Below are 14,317 nucleotides of genomic sequence, written 5' to 3' on the forward strand. Positions count from 1 at the left end.
GGAGTCAGTTGCTGTGTAATTGGGTGAGATATTAGCTTTACTGTCAGTAAATTAAAAACTGATCTTGAGGAACGGGCATGAAAGCGAGGAATCCCGGTTATTTCCCAGGTCCGCCCTTAGTGGAAGCACTGTCACAGGTGGAAGCTATTGAGCAGTCACATCATACCTCAAGGCTGAATCCTGTTGAACATCTGGACACAATAACACACATAAATGAAAAACTTTTATAAACCACACACACACACGCACACACGCACACACGCACACACACACGAACACACATGCACACGCTCCTGGTAGCTGTGAAGAACAGGGGCAGGAGACAAAACTTTTCTGAGACTTGTTGTGACACTTTACCCGACACATCGCTGCACAACAGGTGGGAATTACGTTACTACCGAGAACAAAGTAAAAAAAAAGACACTGTGATAAAACGGCTTCTTCAAGGGGTAAACAGATGCAGTCGAGCGGAGACCAGAATTCTAACGGAATCAAGGTCTAACAGAACCTTTTGAAAACTAAGTTTCACTCTCCACAACTCTATGTCTGCAGATGGAGGTGAAGGTGTTGAGTTGCTATTGAGCACTAAAAATATCCATTTAGATGAGGGAAGATTGACAAAGGAATGAATTCAGAGATCCTGACTTAACCATGAAAATCAGAAAAGTTCATACAGGATGCTCTAACTGAAGTTGTTAACGTCTACAAAGAATTCAATTACATAATTTGCTCTATTGGCAACCTACTCTGAACATTGCTTATAACCTTTCACATATTTTCAGATACAAACCATTCACATTAACAGCGGCATTGTAGCGCTTGGCTTTGCTACATCTGTATGGCTAATCAACCTCAGACACACTAACTGGCTCTGCTGCCGATTTGCACAGATGCCCTATAAACACCCCCAACCCACCTGGGCCAGCCTTTAGCAGCAGGCAGTAAGAGGGAACTTTCAGCTTGCTTAATCATTCCCTTTATTAATGGATGGATCTGTAATTAGCCACAGGGTTCACACATGTAATGTCTTTATTATAGTAGCAATGGGCCATTGGTGATTATATCTGCCTGAATCTATAAAGGTAACAATAGAGAGACCTTATTTTTGACTCAACAATGACCCACAATTCCCTCATTGCTGTATAACATAATGTGGGATGGTAAAGCTTATAAAGTCAATCAATGACTGACCTAATGACTTTGGAGCTGAGGACCACCCCATAATGGTTTCTTTTATTTCCTGTGGTATAGGGTGCTGCACTGAAGTACGTTCCCACCATCGTCAATGATGTCAAGCTGGTGTTTGATCCAAAGGAGCTAAGGTAATTTCATTTGATCCACAGCATTCCCATATGCTTTGACGCTGTGACATTGACCTCTGCAACACAGAGGTATTATTGGAAAAATATATACACATTCAATGGTAGAGGGGGACTGAGCTGTCTGTCAACTGGGATTGTCACGAAAACCAATTTCCCCTGGGATTATTGAAAGTATTTCTGATTTATTGAATTTGTATTTATCCTAGAGATAGGTATAATATGTGGGTTTCCAAAACTGACTGGACACCACATTTAAGCAAATTGCTTTTGTTTTTACCAGGTTTTGTTGGATTAAAATAACATGATTCGATGAATGCCCCACCAGCTGATGGGGATATTGTGCCTTCCTAAAGAGGCACTGTTTATATTGTGTCTGGCTCTCTACCTTTAGGCTGAATTTTATTCAACTGCTAAACATTCAGTGGCTGTACTGTGATGGCCAGCGGTTGTTAAACATGCTCAGGTTGCCTGGGAAACGGAGAATGCTCCACTCAAGATTCCATTTAAGTTATAATGTCTGCGGTGAATGTCATCTGCTACTGCTTAGTGCTCTTCTTTATAATAAATGACTTCTGAATTATCGCACACAGATCTGACTGTGCTACTAAATTACACATTCATGATAATAATGTACCAAACAGCAAAGACAACTTGACTATCCGTCCTTATCATCTGAATGACCTTTTCTTACAATATGGAATTTAACGGACTGTACATTTCAAATATCCATGTCCTTTTGGGTCAGAGTTCCAAAACTGAGAGGACATTGCCATTTGTGATAAATCCTTCTTCAGTGTGCCATTGATGTTCTACCCTATTTGAATGTCTCTAATATCTTATGCCTTAAAGACACCGCACAAAAACAAAGGAATAACCTCATTTATGCAGCCTTATATTTACAAATATATGAAGAAAGCTTTTCTAATGTATTTAACAAATACTTTTCAGCTGCAGATGAGTCTTTAAAACACATACTTCTGTACCACTTTTGTCAAAGATATATTTAAATATTTAGTCGAGACAAATCTAGTGATACATCAGTCATCTTGTTCTAACTGTTATAATGAAATCACAGTTAACCCATTAGTAATATTTGCAAAAACCTGAGGTTGGACAGTTTTACACAGCTAGGAATATTTATTGGAATATCTATAATGGAAAACAAAACAAAAAAAAGAAATCACAATTTGTAAAATAATATTCATATCAACTAGAATAAAGATGTGTCCTTTCACAGTGTAGTAATACAAAGCGTCATTGATTTGCAGTAATTTGGTCACATGACATGGAAGCTTTTGAAAATGAAGTCTATGTGATTGAGGCTTGTGTGTTTACATATCATCATCTGTTTACTTTAAAACTCCAACAAAAAGATCTGAAGGGAATTCCTCTTCACGTTATTGTCACGCATATTTTTAAAGCTGTCACCTTTACCTTCCTTCTAAACTAAATCCATTAAATCCTTCTCTGTGTGACACAGATTGTTTTATTTTATTTGTTTCAAAGTACATATTCTTAATATGTATAACAGGGGACACAAACAAGGTTGGGACTGGAACAATAATTAACTGATGACTTACACACTCTCTTGCGATGCAGCTATACGGACGAGTGCAGTAAACACAGAGTAGAACATATGTTGGGTATTAGGGCTTTTGATTTAAACTTTTAGTCCTTATGAACCATTAACCTTCCTTTTTAAATCACAGACATGGCTGCCTGAACAAAGGTGGCATCAGCTGTTCCTATAGGGTGAACCTGGCTGAGCGGCTGAGCTGGAAGCGACTAAACTGAAGCCTTGAGGGTCGGGATGTTTTATCCCCCGCCAGAACCTTTTCTCTCCTCCTTGAGCCTCAGCTTGCCAGCATAACAAGCATCTGGCCTCTTCATGGAGGAGAAAACTGCCAGCTTTATTTGTGTGAATGACAAGGGTTTATCTTTCAGGTTCTGAATTGTTAGATGCTCATAGTTTGATCTTGCTGAGCTATGCTGTATCTTGTCGTTAAAAAAAAGATGCATTTCAATAAAAATGCTAAGTTGAACACTGTGCATTGATACACAAGGCTGGGAAAATGTATATATATTGTCATTTTAAGTACATGGAGTTCAGAGACCTTAGTCTGTATACTTTAAAAATGGAATAATACACCATATCTAGATGTGGACCATATGCATAAAGTGATGTATGTTTGAACCAAAACATCTTAAGATGAGGGCTGTTACTTGATGTTTTCAAGATCCTTCAACAACATCCTATGGCTTTAATTAGCACTAAGTTTTCTTCAGTTGTCATGGAGATGATTCCATGTTATCTTCGGGAGTTTTTTTATGTATTAATGATAATCCCCTTCTCAAGTAGACTCCTTGTTCCGATGAACACCATGAGATATGGTCAGCACTCCATAGATACGGTTCAGTACTGTGAAGGACTTTGTGCTGAGGTTTAGTTCAGTCATTAAACAACCTACAAGCTCAACTAATATTTAAGTTTACATAATAACAGACAAATACAGCATATTATGATATGGTATGTTCTCTGGATTAAATCAGGAGATATTTACTGAAAAGAAAAACAGGTGGTTGAATAAAGGATTAAAACCATGAGAAATGTAATACGAAGCAGGAAATTCAGATTTGACTAACTTGTTGACCACTTCATTGGTTCATTCAATCGACTTATCTGTGGAAATCTCATTAGACCAAAATTTCAAATTAGTCATCTAATCAGCTAAGAGGACGTGGGTCTAGTCATGCATCACATAAAACAATCACAATCCATTTGATTGATTTGCAACAATGACCGCTATCCTATAAATCAATCAGAGGTAGAGCAAACTCTCTCATAGCAAGCTCTCCTCAGAGTTCACCTGAGGTTATCCTCCGGGTCAGTTGACAAATCTACGTTGTCCCATGCTTTATATTTGTCACCCTCCAACCCAACCAGAATATCTGGAAGTACCTGTTTGGGTATTCCGGACCTTTTTTAATTGCACTTTGGATGATTACTCGTGATGGGAAGCAGTCAGCCGGCCCAAGATGCCCGATCATTCTGACCTTTTCCTCTTTATTGTCATCCTTCTGTCTCCGTAGCAAGCTGTTCACCGAGTTCATCCTAAAGGTTCCTCTGGGCCGCTTGGTGAAACAGAAGCTAGACTGTCTGATTGACATCGTCCACAGCGATCTCTTCACTCATCACGGTAAGTGCACACATACACAAACTGTACTCCCAGTTCTTCGGTGCATGAACCTTCACTCACAGAGCGGTAATAAAGGCAATCACACACACCACCTGCCTCCCCTGTCCAGCTCTGTGTGAGCCCACTGTAAGGGTCATTGGTGAGGCGGATTGGAAATCCCTTTTGTTATCTGAGAAAGTTGGGCAATCCTAGAGCTTAAATCCCTAAGACTTGTCTGTGCCGGTATTCACATTCACCTAGGCTTCAAGTCCCAACCCCAGCTTTCCTCTGTTTGAATATTAAAAATGTTTTCTCTTAAGATTATAAGATATTATTATTTCTGTTAGGGTTTCCCTTTAGTTTTCCTAGTTTGCCTTAAAGCAATTCAAAATCATACACTTTCACACTTTCAAAGTACACATGAGCACCAAACCACTTTTTGGTCATGTTGTAGTCTTGTCAGATATGAAGGGCAGGAACTTAGACCTGTTTAATGAGAATCCAGTCTCTGCGGTCAACCTGCAGCGTCCCTCAGACAGGGCCGAGCATTTTCCCAGAGGCGGCAGTCCTCTGAGGCCCATTTAGGTTAGGTCTGGATTTAGACACACACACACACACACACACACACACACACACACACACACACACACACACACACACACACACACATACATACTATGGTGGTATATAAAATGCAGAGTTCCTAACCTACTGAAACCGCAACAGTGATCACATTTTGCTGTCATGCCTCAGAGGGGCCGGTTCAAGAAGTGGACAGCAATGATGCACTTATAAGGCTGCACTCAGCATCAATAACATTTTAATTATTATTATGCTACATAGCATATGGAAAAAATATGCCTTCAACTTAATGATGCAGTCCTTTCATACTCAAGCAAGGTACAATTGTCTGATCGGTGGTTTAGTGTGTAGCTTTTGAAGGGCAATGCTCAGCATGGGGTGCTCTGCTAATGACTATTGATCTGTTTGGTGTAATTGTGGACAGGCAAGGTTCCCCGATGCTTGTGAATCACGTGTTGCTGTGATGTAGATACAGGCAACCCTGCCGCTCCATTCCAACAACAGCTCAACGCACCGGTGCTTTGAACATCTCCGCCAGTATTTTAGAGGCATGCATGTTTTAAAAAAGCGATGGAGAAGGCTTGATTGCCGATAAAACTGTCCTTTCCACATCAGTATCAAGCTGAGCTCCACTTTGGAGATGATTTTATCACAGATAACGGCCACTGCGATGAGCATAAGGGGTTAGCCATGCAGTTTTTAAATGTGGTTTAATCAGCTGTGGTAAGAGCACATGCTCCTGGGACTCACTGTTAGATGCATCCTGATCCCCAGGTGGTCCCTGAGAGTCCTCCACCAGCCAATACTCAAGTGAAATGTACTAGAAGAAATGCCTGGAGCAATGAACACCCAGCACGAGGCATCTACCTAGATACTTCCTTGGCAGTCTCCACACTCATCAATATTCATGCAGCGCGAACACTGTTGTGTTTTTTTTCCTGTAGACTGCACAGTGATTACCATATTAACTGTTTCTGCGTAAAAGCACGTCTTAAATGAGTGTTTTTCACTCCCCAATGGGCTTTTTTCATTTGAAAAATGACAACTTTAGTCAATAAGACAATCTTTTGTCCACAGGTTATGTGTTTCCGTTTCAAATTAAAATTCTGTGTGTTGAAAGGGATTGGTATGCATACACTATCCCCTCCTGCATGGAAACTTAATGAACTCAGAAAAGAGGAGTATTTTTTTCACATTCACTGTTTATGATGTAATGGGATAGAGTAGGACGTTGCCCGTAAATCATCTGTAAATGGGCTCATTGGAAGAGAACAAATAATATCAGCTGCTCTCCTGGTCTGAGTTAAGGGGGAATTCAATGTAGCGTCTAAAATCTGTTTGCGCTAGAAGTTTGAGGAGAGCGCTCATGGCTTAGATTGATAGTTCCACTCTGCTTGTCCCACTCCCAGCCTGCTAGCGTGTGGGTAAAAGTGAATGCTGATGTGTGGTATATGTTCCTTTATGCACCAGTGTGTGTTTCCGCCTCTGTGCATTACAGTTTAGAGGATGCACAAAGGGAAGGCCCTGTAAATATCAAGGTATTAAACACTCCACACAATGTTGCACTCCCTCACATTTGTTTTTGTGCTTAAACCCTAGAAGATTACAAATACACCGATAAACAAAAACACACATTTGACTTCAATCTGTATCAGGCGGATAGCAGGGTGCTCTGTTTCACAGAACCCAACATATTTCAGTTCAGACATGGTTGTCACTTCGTGTCAGGGCTAGCTTAGCCAAACAAGAGAAACACTTAACATCCATGACATTCCTTTTGACACATTTCCTGGTGAGAGCTGTATGTAAATTATAGCTGTATTGTAGATCAGCCTACACTGCCAGCAGCCATCAGGGGCTGTTCACTTAGGATTTCTTTAGCTTTTTCAGATGTTCAGTCAGAGCATTTGTCCATGCATTGGTCCTATTAACTTCTGTTCCTGTGAGCAAGTATCTAACACTAAAGACTAAATCTACCTCCATCAAACAATTAATTATCATTCATTCCTAAAAGGATATTGCAAAAAATGATGATAAGATATGCATTTTATTTGCAATGGACCGAAAAATTCAGGATATAATGTTGAATATTCTTGTTTTGATAGTCTCCAACCCTGTTCTAACACACCCAGATCAGGCTGACGACTTCTTACTCAAGAAACCCCAAATATTTCCAGAAAAGATAAACATGATATCAACAGAGCATAGTCCCTAAAGCCTGAGCCATTTTTTAAACGTGTGCATAATGTGATCAGTGGATTGCAGTGAAATAAGGTGAGCGATTTATTGATCCTCAGAGGATGAGATGCATGTAGAGGTGACTTTTTCTATTGCACCACACTTATGCAACACATTTGGTAATGTTCATGCTCCTCAGAGGATAAACAACCCTCCCTTTAGTGCCACCTTCAGGTCAAACCGCTCATACTTTCCTTCCACAATTTGCAAAGTTTTCTTTCAGTTCTTTTCCTGAGAGGTGGCTAGCATTTAACCGTCACGGGACAATCAATGCAGTGTTGCACTGTATACAAACATATTTTTCATTCTTTTACACAAACAAAAACTTTTAAAGCTTTTTAAAAAATCTTTGCAAACCAACAATTGATCTGTTTAGACCACATATTAAGTTAAAACACTATCTCCCAGTTGGATCTTGCTTGTAATTATTTTTGAATTATTATTATTAAAAGCAATTCAGAAGGATTCCAGCAGCTACTTGTGATTTACTAGATTGCTACAAGAGAACGATAGTGTTAAATCAATCCACTAATCAATGCCTGAGTCATTAAAAATGAAACTTAAAATTCTCCAGGAGCCATTTACCCGTTAAATGTCTAATTACTACATAAGACACTCATTACCCCTTTATATTACAAAGCCTCATCATAGTCTCAGTGTGCAGCAGTATATTATGGGTTATTCCAGTCATCATTTTTCTGTGCGTGTTTGGCTGAAAGCGATACACTTTCCTTTCTTCATCCATCTTCATGAAGTCAATCCATACCTCTGTTTAACATGGAGCTCCTTTGAAAGGGTCAGAGAATATAAAACAATGAATGTGTTTATATATTACACTGCTGGGAATTGTTTATGAAGAGGTCAGCACAGGTCATGCTTTGTTATCCAGTTAGATCCTGCTCTTTATCATTTGGCGTTGAGCAGTATTGACATTTGGAAAAGCTTTCTGTTGGTGCATGTGTGAGTGATACATATATTGTTTTGTCCCGGTTGTTTGTTTGGCTTGTTAAAGTTGTAACATTATCAGGGATATTGTATTGATTTGCATTGAAAAGTATTTCAGGGTGGCCCTTAGGTAAAGTGGTTTCTCTCCACTTAAGATAAAGATTGTGTATTATATATAAGTGTGTTGTTGTCCCCCTGCCACTGCAGTGCTGAAGAATGGCTGTCAGAATGAGAGGTGTTTAATTTGAACGTCTTTTCCTATCTTGCTGAGAGGTTATCAATTTATTTTCTCTCCACAAATATAGTCACTTAGCTTCACTGGTACTGTGCATATTATTATCAAACCAGGCCTAACTGCAGTATTTGTCCCCAGGCTTTAAACCCCCGCACAAATACACAAATGGCACTAAGATTGAAATCAGAGGCTTTAATAAAAAATATGATAATTTTTGTGGCATAAAGCCTTCGGTTTACCTCCCATGAGAATCCTCTCTGGTTTATCTCTCCTGTCCTCCACGTCCCATCGCCAACCAAATTCTCTTCCCTAAGCATATGGAAATTCACTTTTTGATGTTGCCGTCAATATCAGCCAAAGTGTTTATGTTTGGTCGGATGTTGTTTTGCATTCATTTTAACTTATAAAGAGTTAGCAATAAAGTTGATGTTTTCTGCTGCCTTTCTGAGGTGCAGAGGTGCAAACCCACTTTAACAGTTCTGATTGTCTCCTTATGATGTCACTCTGGTGTTTTGGGAGATTTTGCCTTAAGTTTTAGCAATACATTATTTCTATATTGTTTTAATGTAATCCTCCGATCTGTGAGGAGGAAGCCATTACCAAGCTGCGTGCGTCTTCATCGACAGTATGTCTGGAGCATATGCTGTGCTGCCTTGTGTGATCCATCATCTGCTCCATGTGTTGAGCGGCATTGTAAATGTGTGTATTCGCTGGTGTCCCTGCAGACTGCCGCGAGATCCTCCTGCCACTGATGACGGACCAGCTGAAGTTCCACCTGGAGAAGCGTGAGGAGCCCAAGGCATGCTGCCAGCTGCTCAGTGACATCCTGGAGGTGCTGTACAGGAAGGATGTGGTGAGTGAGGAACAACAAACTCTGCAGCGTTATTTACTTTTGTTTACCTCTGGGATAAATAGTTGCATAACGGAGGGGAACCGGTAGTCGAGTAGGTTTTTACTGAATAGCTACTAATCAGTGTGCTGTTTTCCATTTGTTGTGTTGCCCTGCATTTCCTGAAAGAAGCACAATTTACTGTTTATTTACTAACCTGCAGAGGTGGTGATCCAGCCAGAGCCGGTTATGTAACCAATCAAAGGATCAAGGACTTTTCATTATCAGTTAATTTATAAATAGTCATGCCTTGAATCATTTCATTGTACAGTTTACAATGTGACAGAAAATAGCTTCCTGTGAACAGCACAGTACAAAAGAACAGTCTTAATTCCAATTTACAAAGACATAAACCATAGAAAAGCAGCTAAGAATTCAGGTATTTTCTGTGATAAATGAACAACTAAAATGAGATGTGAACAAATGATGGATATGATTTTTTTCCCGGAGTCCACATCCCTTACACTTGGGCATCACTTACAGATGCACTCGTGAGAACACACCATCAAACACTCAGCTGCTTGGCGAGTATTTTGTCATCCTCTTCCCTGCCCAGACTCCTGATGTCCTCCCTCAGGCCCTCTCAGACTCCCCTCACCATTGATCACCTTGGCCTGGCCTCCCACACTCCACCATGCTTGTGGATTATCTCTTACTTTTCTCCCTCCGCCTGTCTCTCGCTTTGCCTTTTCCTCTCCCTGCCTTGTACTCTCCTTCTTACCTGTACCACACTGCACACGCTCATAGGCTGCATCGCACATTTACAAAGGAAAACTGAATAAAATAAATAGTTCTGTTCCCTTTAGTGTCTAAGTTATCATACAGTTTATTCCTTGTTTGAAATAAGGATCTAATCATATATGTAAAAGGCTACATTATATACAAATAACACTTTTTCTCCATGAGTTTGGTTTGTTCAGAAGGCAGTTGTTGGTAGGCGATGTCTGGAACTTCCTCCTCAGTTTTTTCTCCTCTGCTATTATGTCAATGTTTGTGTGGGCATATGTGCACAAACCTAGTTGCGCTAGTTCTTCGACTGCAGGAAGAGCTGAGTAAATTATTGAAAGTTTAGGTTGATGCTTCACAGCTCGGTGTGCTTAGAACATTCCCCCCACAGACAAGTAGAGGCATCGGAAGAAGCCCAGTGCTCACTCACAGTCGCTAATAAGCACCTCCAGAAAATCGTCCCACTTTTGACAACCGTACAGCTGCCCCATGGGTGTTTCCCCCTCCATAAGTAAGAATTCCCAAAGTTAAAACCATTTAGCCTGCATCAGTGGTATATTTCTGCTCCGTCAGATGTGTAAATAGTCATTGTGGGATATGTTGGAAATAAAATGGAAGTATTAAAAGTGGGTTGATGGGAAATGGGTAACTCAAAAATAGACCTCCTATTACAATGAGACTTTGACATAGTAACATCTGTTATGTAATAATGCAAAGTTTCACACAACTTTTTCTTCAGAAATGTTAATGGTGTGTGTTGATTATGTCTGCAGGGTCCCACCCAGTGGCATGTGCAGATCATCATGGAGAAGCTGCTGAGGACAGTGAACAGGACAGTCATTTCCATGGGACGCGATTCAGCTCACATCGTAAGTTTGTTTGATTTCTTTTTTTTAATAACTATTAGCTGTACACCCGCCTCTCTCTCTCCCTTTATTTTCTTCTTCTGGGTATCACACACATACAAACTGGTATACACACAGCCCAATTTTTAGGCTTCTGTACCACAACCAGCTCAACTCCCACGGGCCCACTGCCAACTTCAATTTAGTTCCAAAGCTACCTTTAAAGATAAAGTCTACCTTGGCAAAATGCTTTCACACAACCTCAATCTACGAGCGCCTTTGATCTGCTCGTATCTTTCTCCAGCCAGTTGTTTGGGTACCTGTGTGTTTGTTTTTTTATTGTGTGTGTTTATTTTTCTAAAACATTTCTGATGCTCTGTGCTGTAATTGCACAAAGTGTGTTCCTCCTAACACCGGCGTTGGCATCCTTCTCCCAATCACTCTTCCAACAAACTCGGTAGCGTTATGCAGATATCAGTCACTGTTTCACAATGCTGCTTTATTTCTGATGCAAAGCCTTAAACGTCTTTCACAAGACCAAAGACTCCAATAAATGTCAACTTGTGTACCAGTTCAGTCATGAATATCGACTCTGGTATTGTCTGACTCATTCTATTGCCTCCTGTTTTCATTAGAGCTGCATGTTCTAGTGATGTGACTTTGAAAGTAAGACTTGGGTAATAAACATATCGTTTTTTTATGCTAGGTTTTATGATGGAGATTCCTCTGAGGGCACTTAAAGGCACTTTTACAGCTTACTTAAATACAGCAGAGTGATGAGATAGACATTTTGTCCGGACTCTGAGTATGTACAGGACCGTCGTATCATACTGACTCATTATATTGATACTGTTACTGGCTGGCACAGCATCCTTTCTCCTCCTGTCTCTGGTTATTTATCGTGTTTATGTGTGTGCACCCTCCTTATCTGGGTAGAATCTAGTTTTTGCCAGGTACTGAGCCACACAGGCTAATAAAACTCAGCCAATAGCACCCAGTCATCACACACCAACCATCCAGTGTGTGTTTGTGAGCATTGGTGTCACATCACAGTGCTCTTCTGCAGTAGCAGTCCTTTGTCCCCAGTGTCCTGCCTTACCCTCTAGTTCATTCTTCTCAGAGCAGGGATTCTCTCCTTCAGACTCGCCTCTAAAGGTAGTTCAGCAATGCCCCAAGTTGATCGCATCAATGGGGAGTCCTCTCTTGAGTAACTGACCGCCGGCCTGCCTTGTACTGCATAATGTGGAGCTAATGAAGCTGGGAGGCAAGCCAGCTGCTTGGACGGGGTCTTGAACTCCCACTAACTCTCCCTCTGTAACACAGTCCATGCATTGTTATGCCAGGGATACAGGCTCTGCAGTGATGAGTTGGAAAAATCAGTTTTGCTAGAAATATGGTAGATATTGTGTCCAGACCAGCTCACCTTCTGCTCCTTTTCCTCTTTCTTTTGATCGTGTATTTGTGATATGGTACTTACCTACTACTTAGTCTGAAAGGCTCATGAATGCGGCACACACAGGCCTCCTGCCTGCTGTATTACACTAAGTGCATCCTTTTCGGTGTGTAGGTGAAAATGCTTTCCCCGAGGACCAGCCTCCTCTTTGGTTAATGACTCTGCTCTGCCCATGGCCTCCTGTGGCCCTTATTGAACCCCTCTACTTTGTATACATGTGCAGCAGCTGGCCTCTGTATCCAGTCGGCTTTTACTGTCCCTTCTGACCCCTACCTTTTGTCTGAGGCTGCCTCCATAACTAGCTGGCCACACTCGATTGCCTTGACATTCCTAAGTACCTGCTCAATATTTAGCATCAGTGTGTCCTTTACCCAGTGGGAGATGGAGGTCACATCTAAGCCTTATCTTTTTGAGGGCACTGCTGCCCTTTCACTCAAACATATAATATAATGCTTGGGGACAGAGGCTTCAATTGAGTCCTCCCTGAATCACTCCCTAATGATCAATAAAGTTTGGGATGGTTTTGACAGCTATGAGATCCATTTAGTGCTTCTGCAAGCGCTATTGCTTTCTAATCGGAGGATGGTTGTTGAGGCGGCTGGGCACCGCTGCCTACTCTGCAGGCAGATTGCAAACTGCTGCTCAAACAACACAGCAACCAACCAGCGACCTTGTTCCTGTGAGTGGCAGCGCTCTTACATTTAGATTCCTGCATTAATGTTCTTCTATCTACCGCCTCTCTCCTCTCTTTCTTCCCCTTCCTTTCTCCTCTCCTGGAGGTGGTGGATACAGAATGATGATGAGAGCGATCACAGGGACGGCTTGGGGGCGTCTGTTTTTGTCATTCGGTGTCCCTGCAGAGGTACGCCTGTTAGCGACTCATGCAGCATTTGCATCGTCGGACACCTCAACAGGTCGCTTCTTTATATTCATGTCCACCCGCACACAGGTTTAGATGAAATCTTGTGAATTCATTTACATTAGGGTTGTAGCAGAACATTTTTTATGGCCATCCCTGCGGAAATTACTAATTTCTACCTCTCTGCCCTTGAATTACTTTTCCTCTAGATTTAAGCTTCCGGATTAGCCATTCAGATACACATGGGAAGGAGGCTACAGCCGGAGTAATCTGCAAAAACAATGAAACAAAGCTTCGCGTTTTCCTAATCCCTCATCTTACCCGTACTGAACTTTGCACGTGTTGTGCATTGTCCGAAAACATCTGAATGTCAAAATAAGCTTAATGACATAATGTTGTCCAAATCACCAATTTAACTTTACTAAGCTTTAGTTTTGAGGACTAAGGAGCTAGATATGTTGCAGCAGTGCTTCATGGGTATCCTGCAGACACTCCTGCAGTGTGCAGCAGGGATGGAGTGGAGCGCTGCAGGGGGAGGACTTGTTATTGATTGGCAGTATGAAGCTGAGCGGCTATAGGGCCTGGAGCTCTTTCTTTGGTGCATGCACTCTCTGAGGGAATATATTACAACAAAGCCATCTCAATGACATCTCTACAGATCAGATCCCTGGCCTATTTGTATCACTCAGCCTCTTTAGCTCTGTCCTAATATCGGTTTCTGTGCAAATATTCCTCCCAGCAACTCCCTGCTTCTCTCCCTCTTTGTCTCTCTCTCTTTGTCTCTCTCTTCTGCCGGCCAGACTGCTGCAGAGCTCTTACAGAAAGAAGCGTAGTGAGATATGGCACTGAATCATAATGCCTCAAACGTGCACTTATCACTCACTGGCTGCACCTCTCCTCTGCTGTACTGAAACTTTGACTGAGCATCCTCCCGAGTATCTTGACCCTGCAACAGCTGGTTTCAGACGTGTGCTCACGGTCAGCGCTGGAAAACCGCTGCGGCTCGCGTGGCGATGGTTGCCACCTTCAAACCACAGAGGGGCTGGG

The 14,317-nt window shown here is 41.5% G+C and overlaps 1 protein-coding gene across 1 annotated transcript in view; it reads left to right on the top strand.

The window, feature by feature from the left end:
* The window catches only part of dock1 (dedicator of cytokinesis 1), a 157,038-nt gene that overhangs the window by 50,683 nt on the left and 92,038 nt on the right, over nt 1–14,317 (top strand). Inside the window, exons 24-27 of the mRNA XM_063893165.1 lie at nt 1,252–1,322; nt 4,413–4,519; nt 9,224–9,351; nt 10,887–10,982. Coding sequence (XP_063749235.1) covers nt 1,252–1,322; nt 4,413–4,519; nt 9,224–9,351; nt 10,887–10,982 — 402 coding nt within the window. The remainder of the gene's footprint in view (nt 1–1,251; nt 1,323–4,412; nt 4,520–9,223; nt 9,352–10,886; nt 10,983–14,317) is intronic.

The sequence above is a fragment of the Eleginops maclovinus genome, chromosome 10 (assembly GCF_036324505.1).
Source record: "Eleginops maclovinus isolate JMC-PN-2008 ecotype Puerto Natales chromosome 10, JC_Emac_rtc_rv5, whole genome shotgun sequence".
Taxonomy (NCBI): Eukaryota; Metazoa; Chordata; class Actinopteri; order Perciformes; family Eleginopidae; genus Eleginops; species Eleginops maclovinus.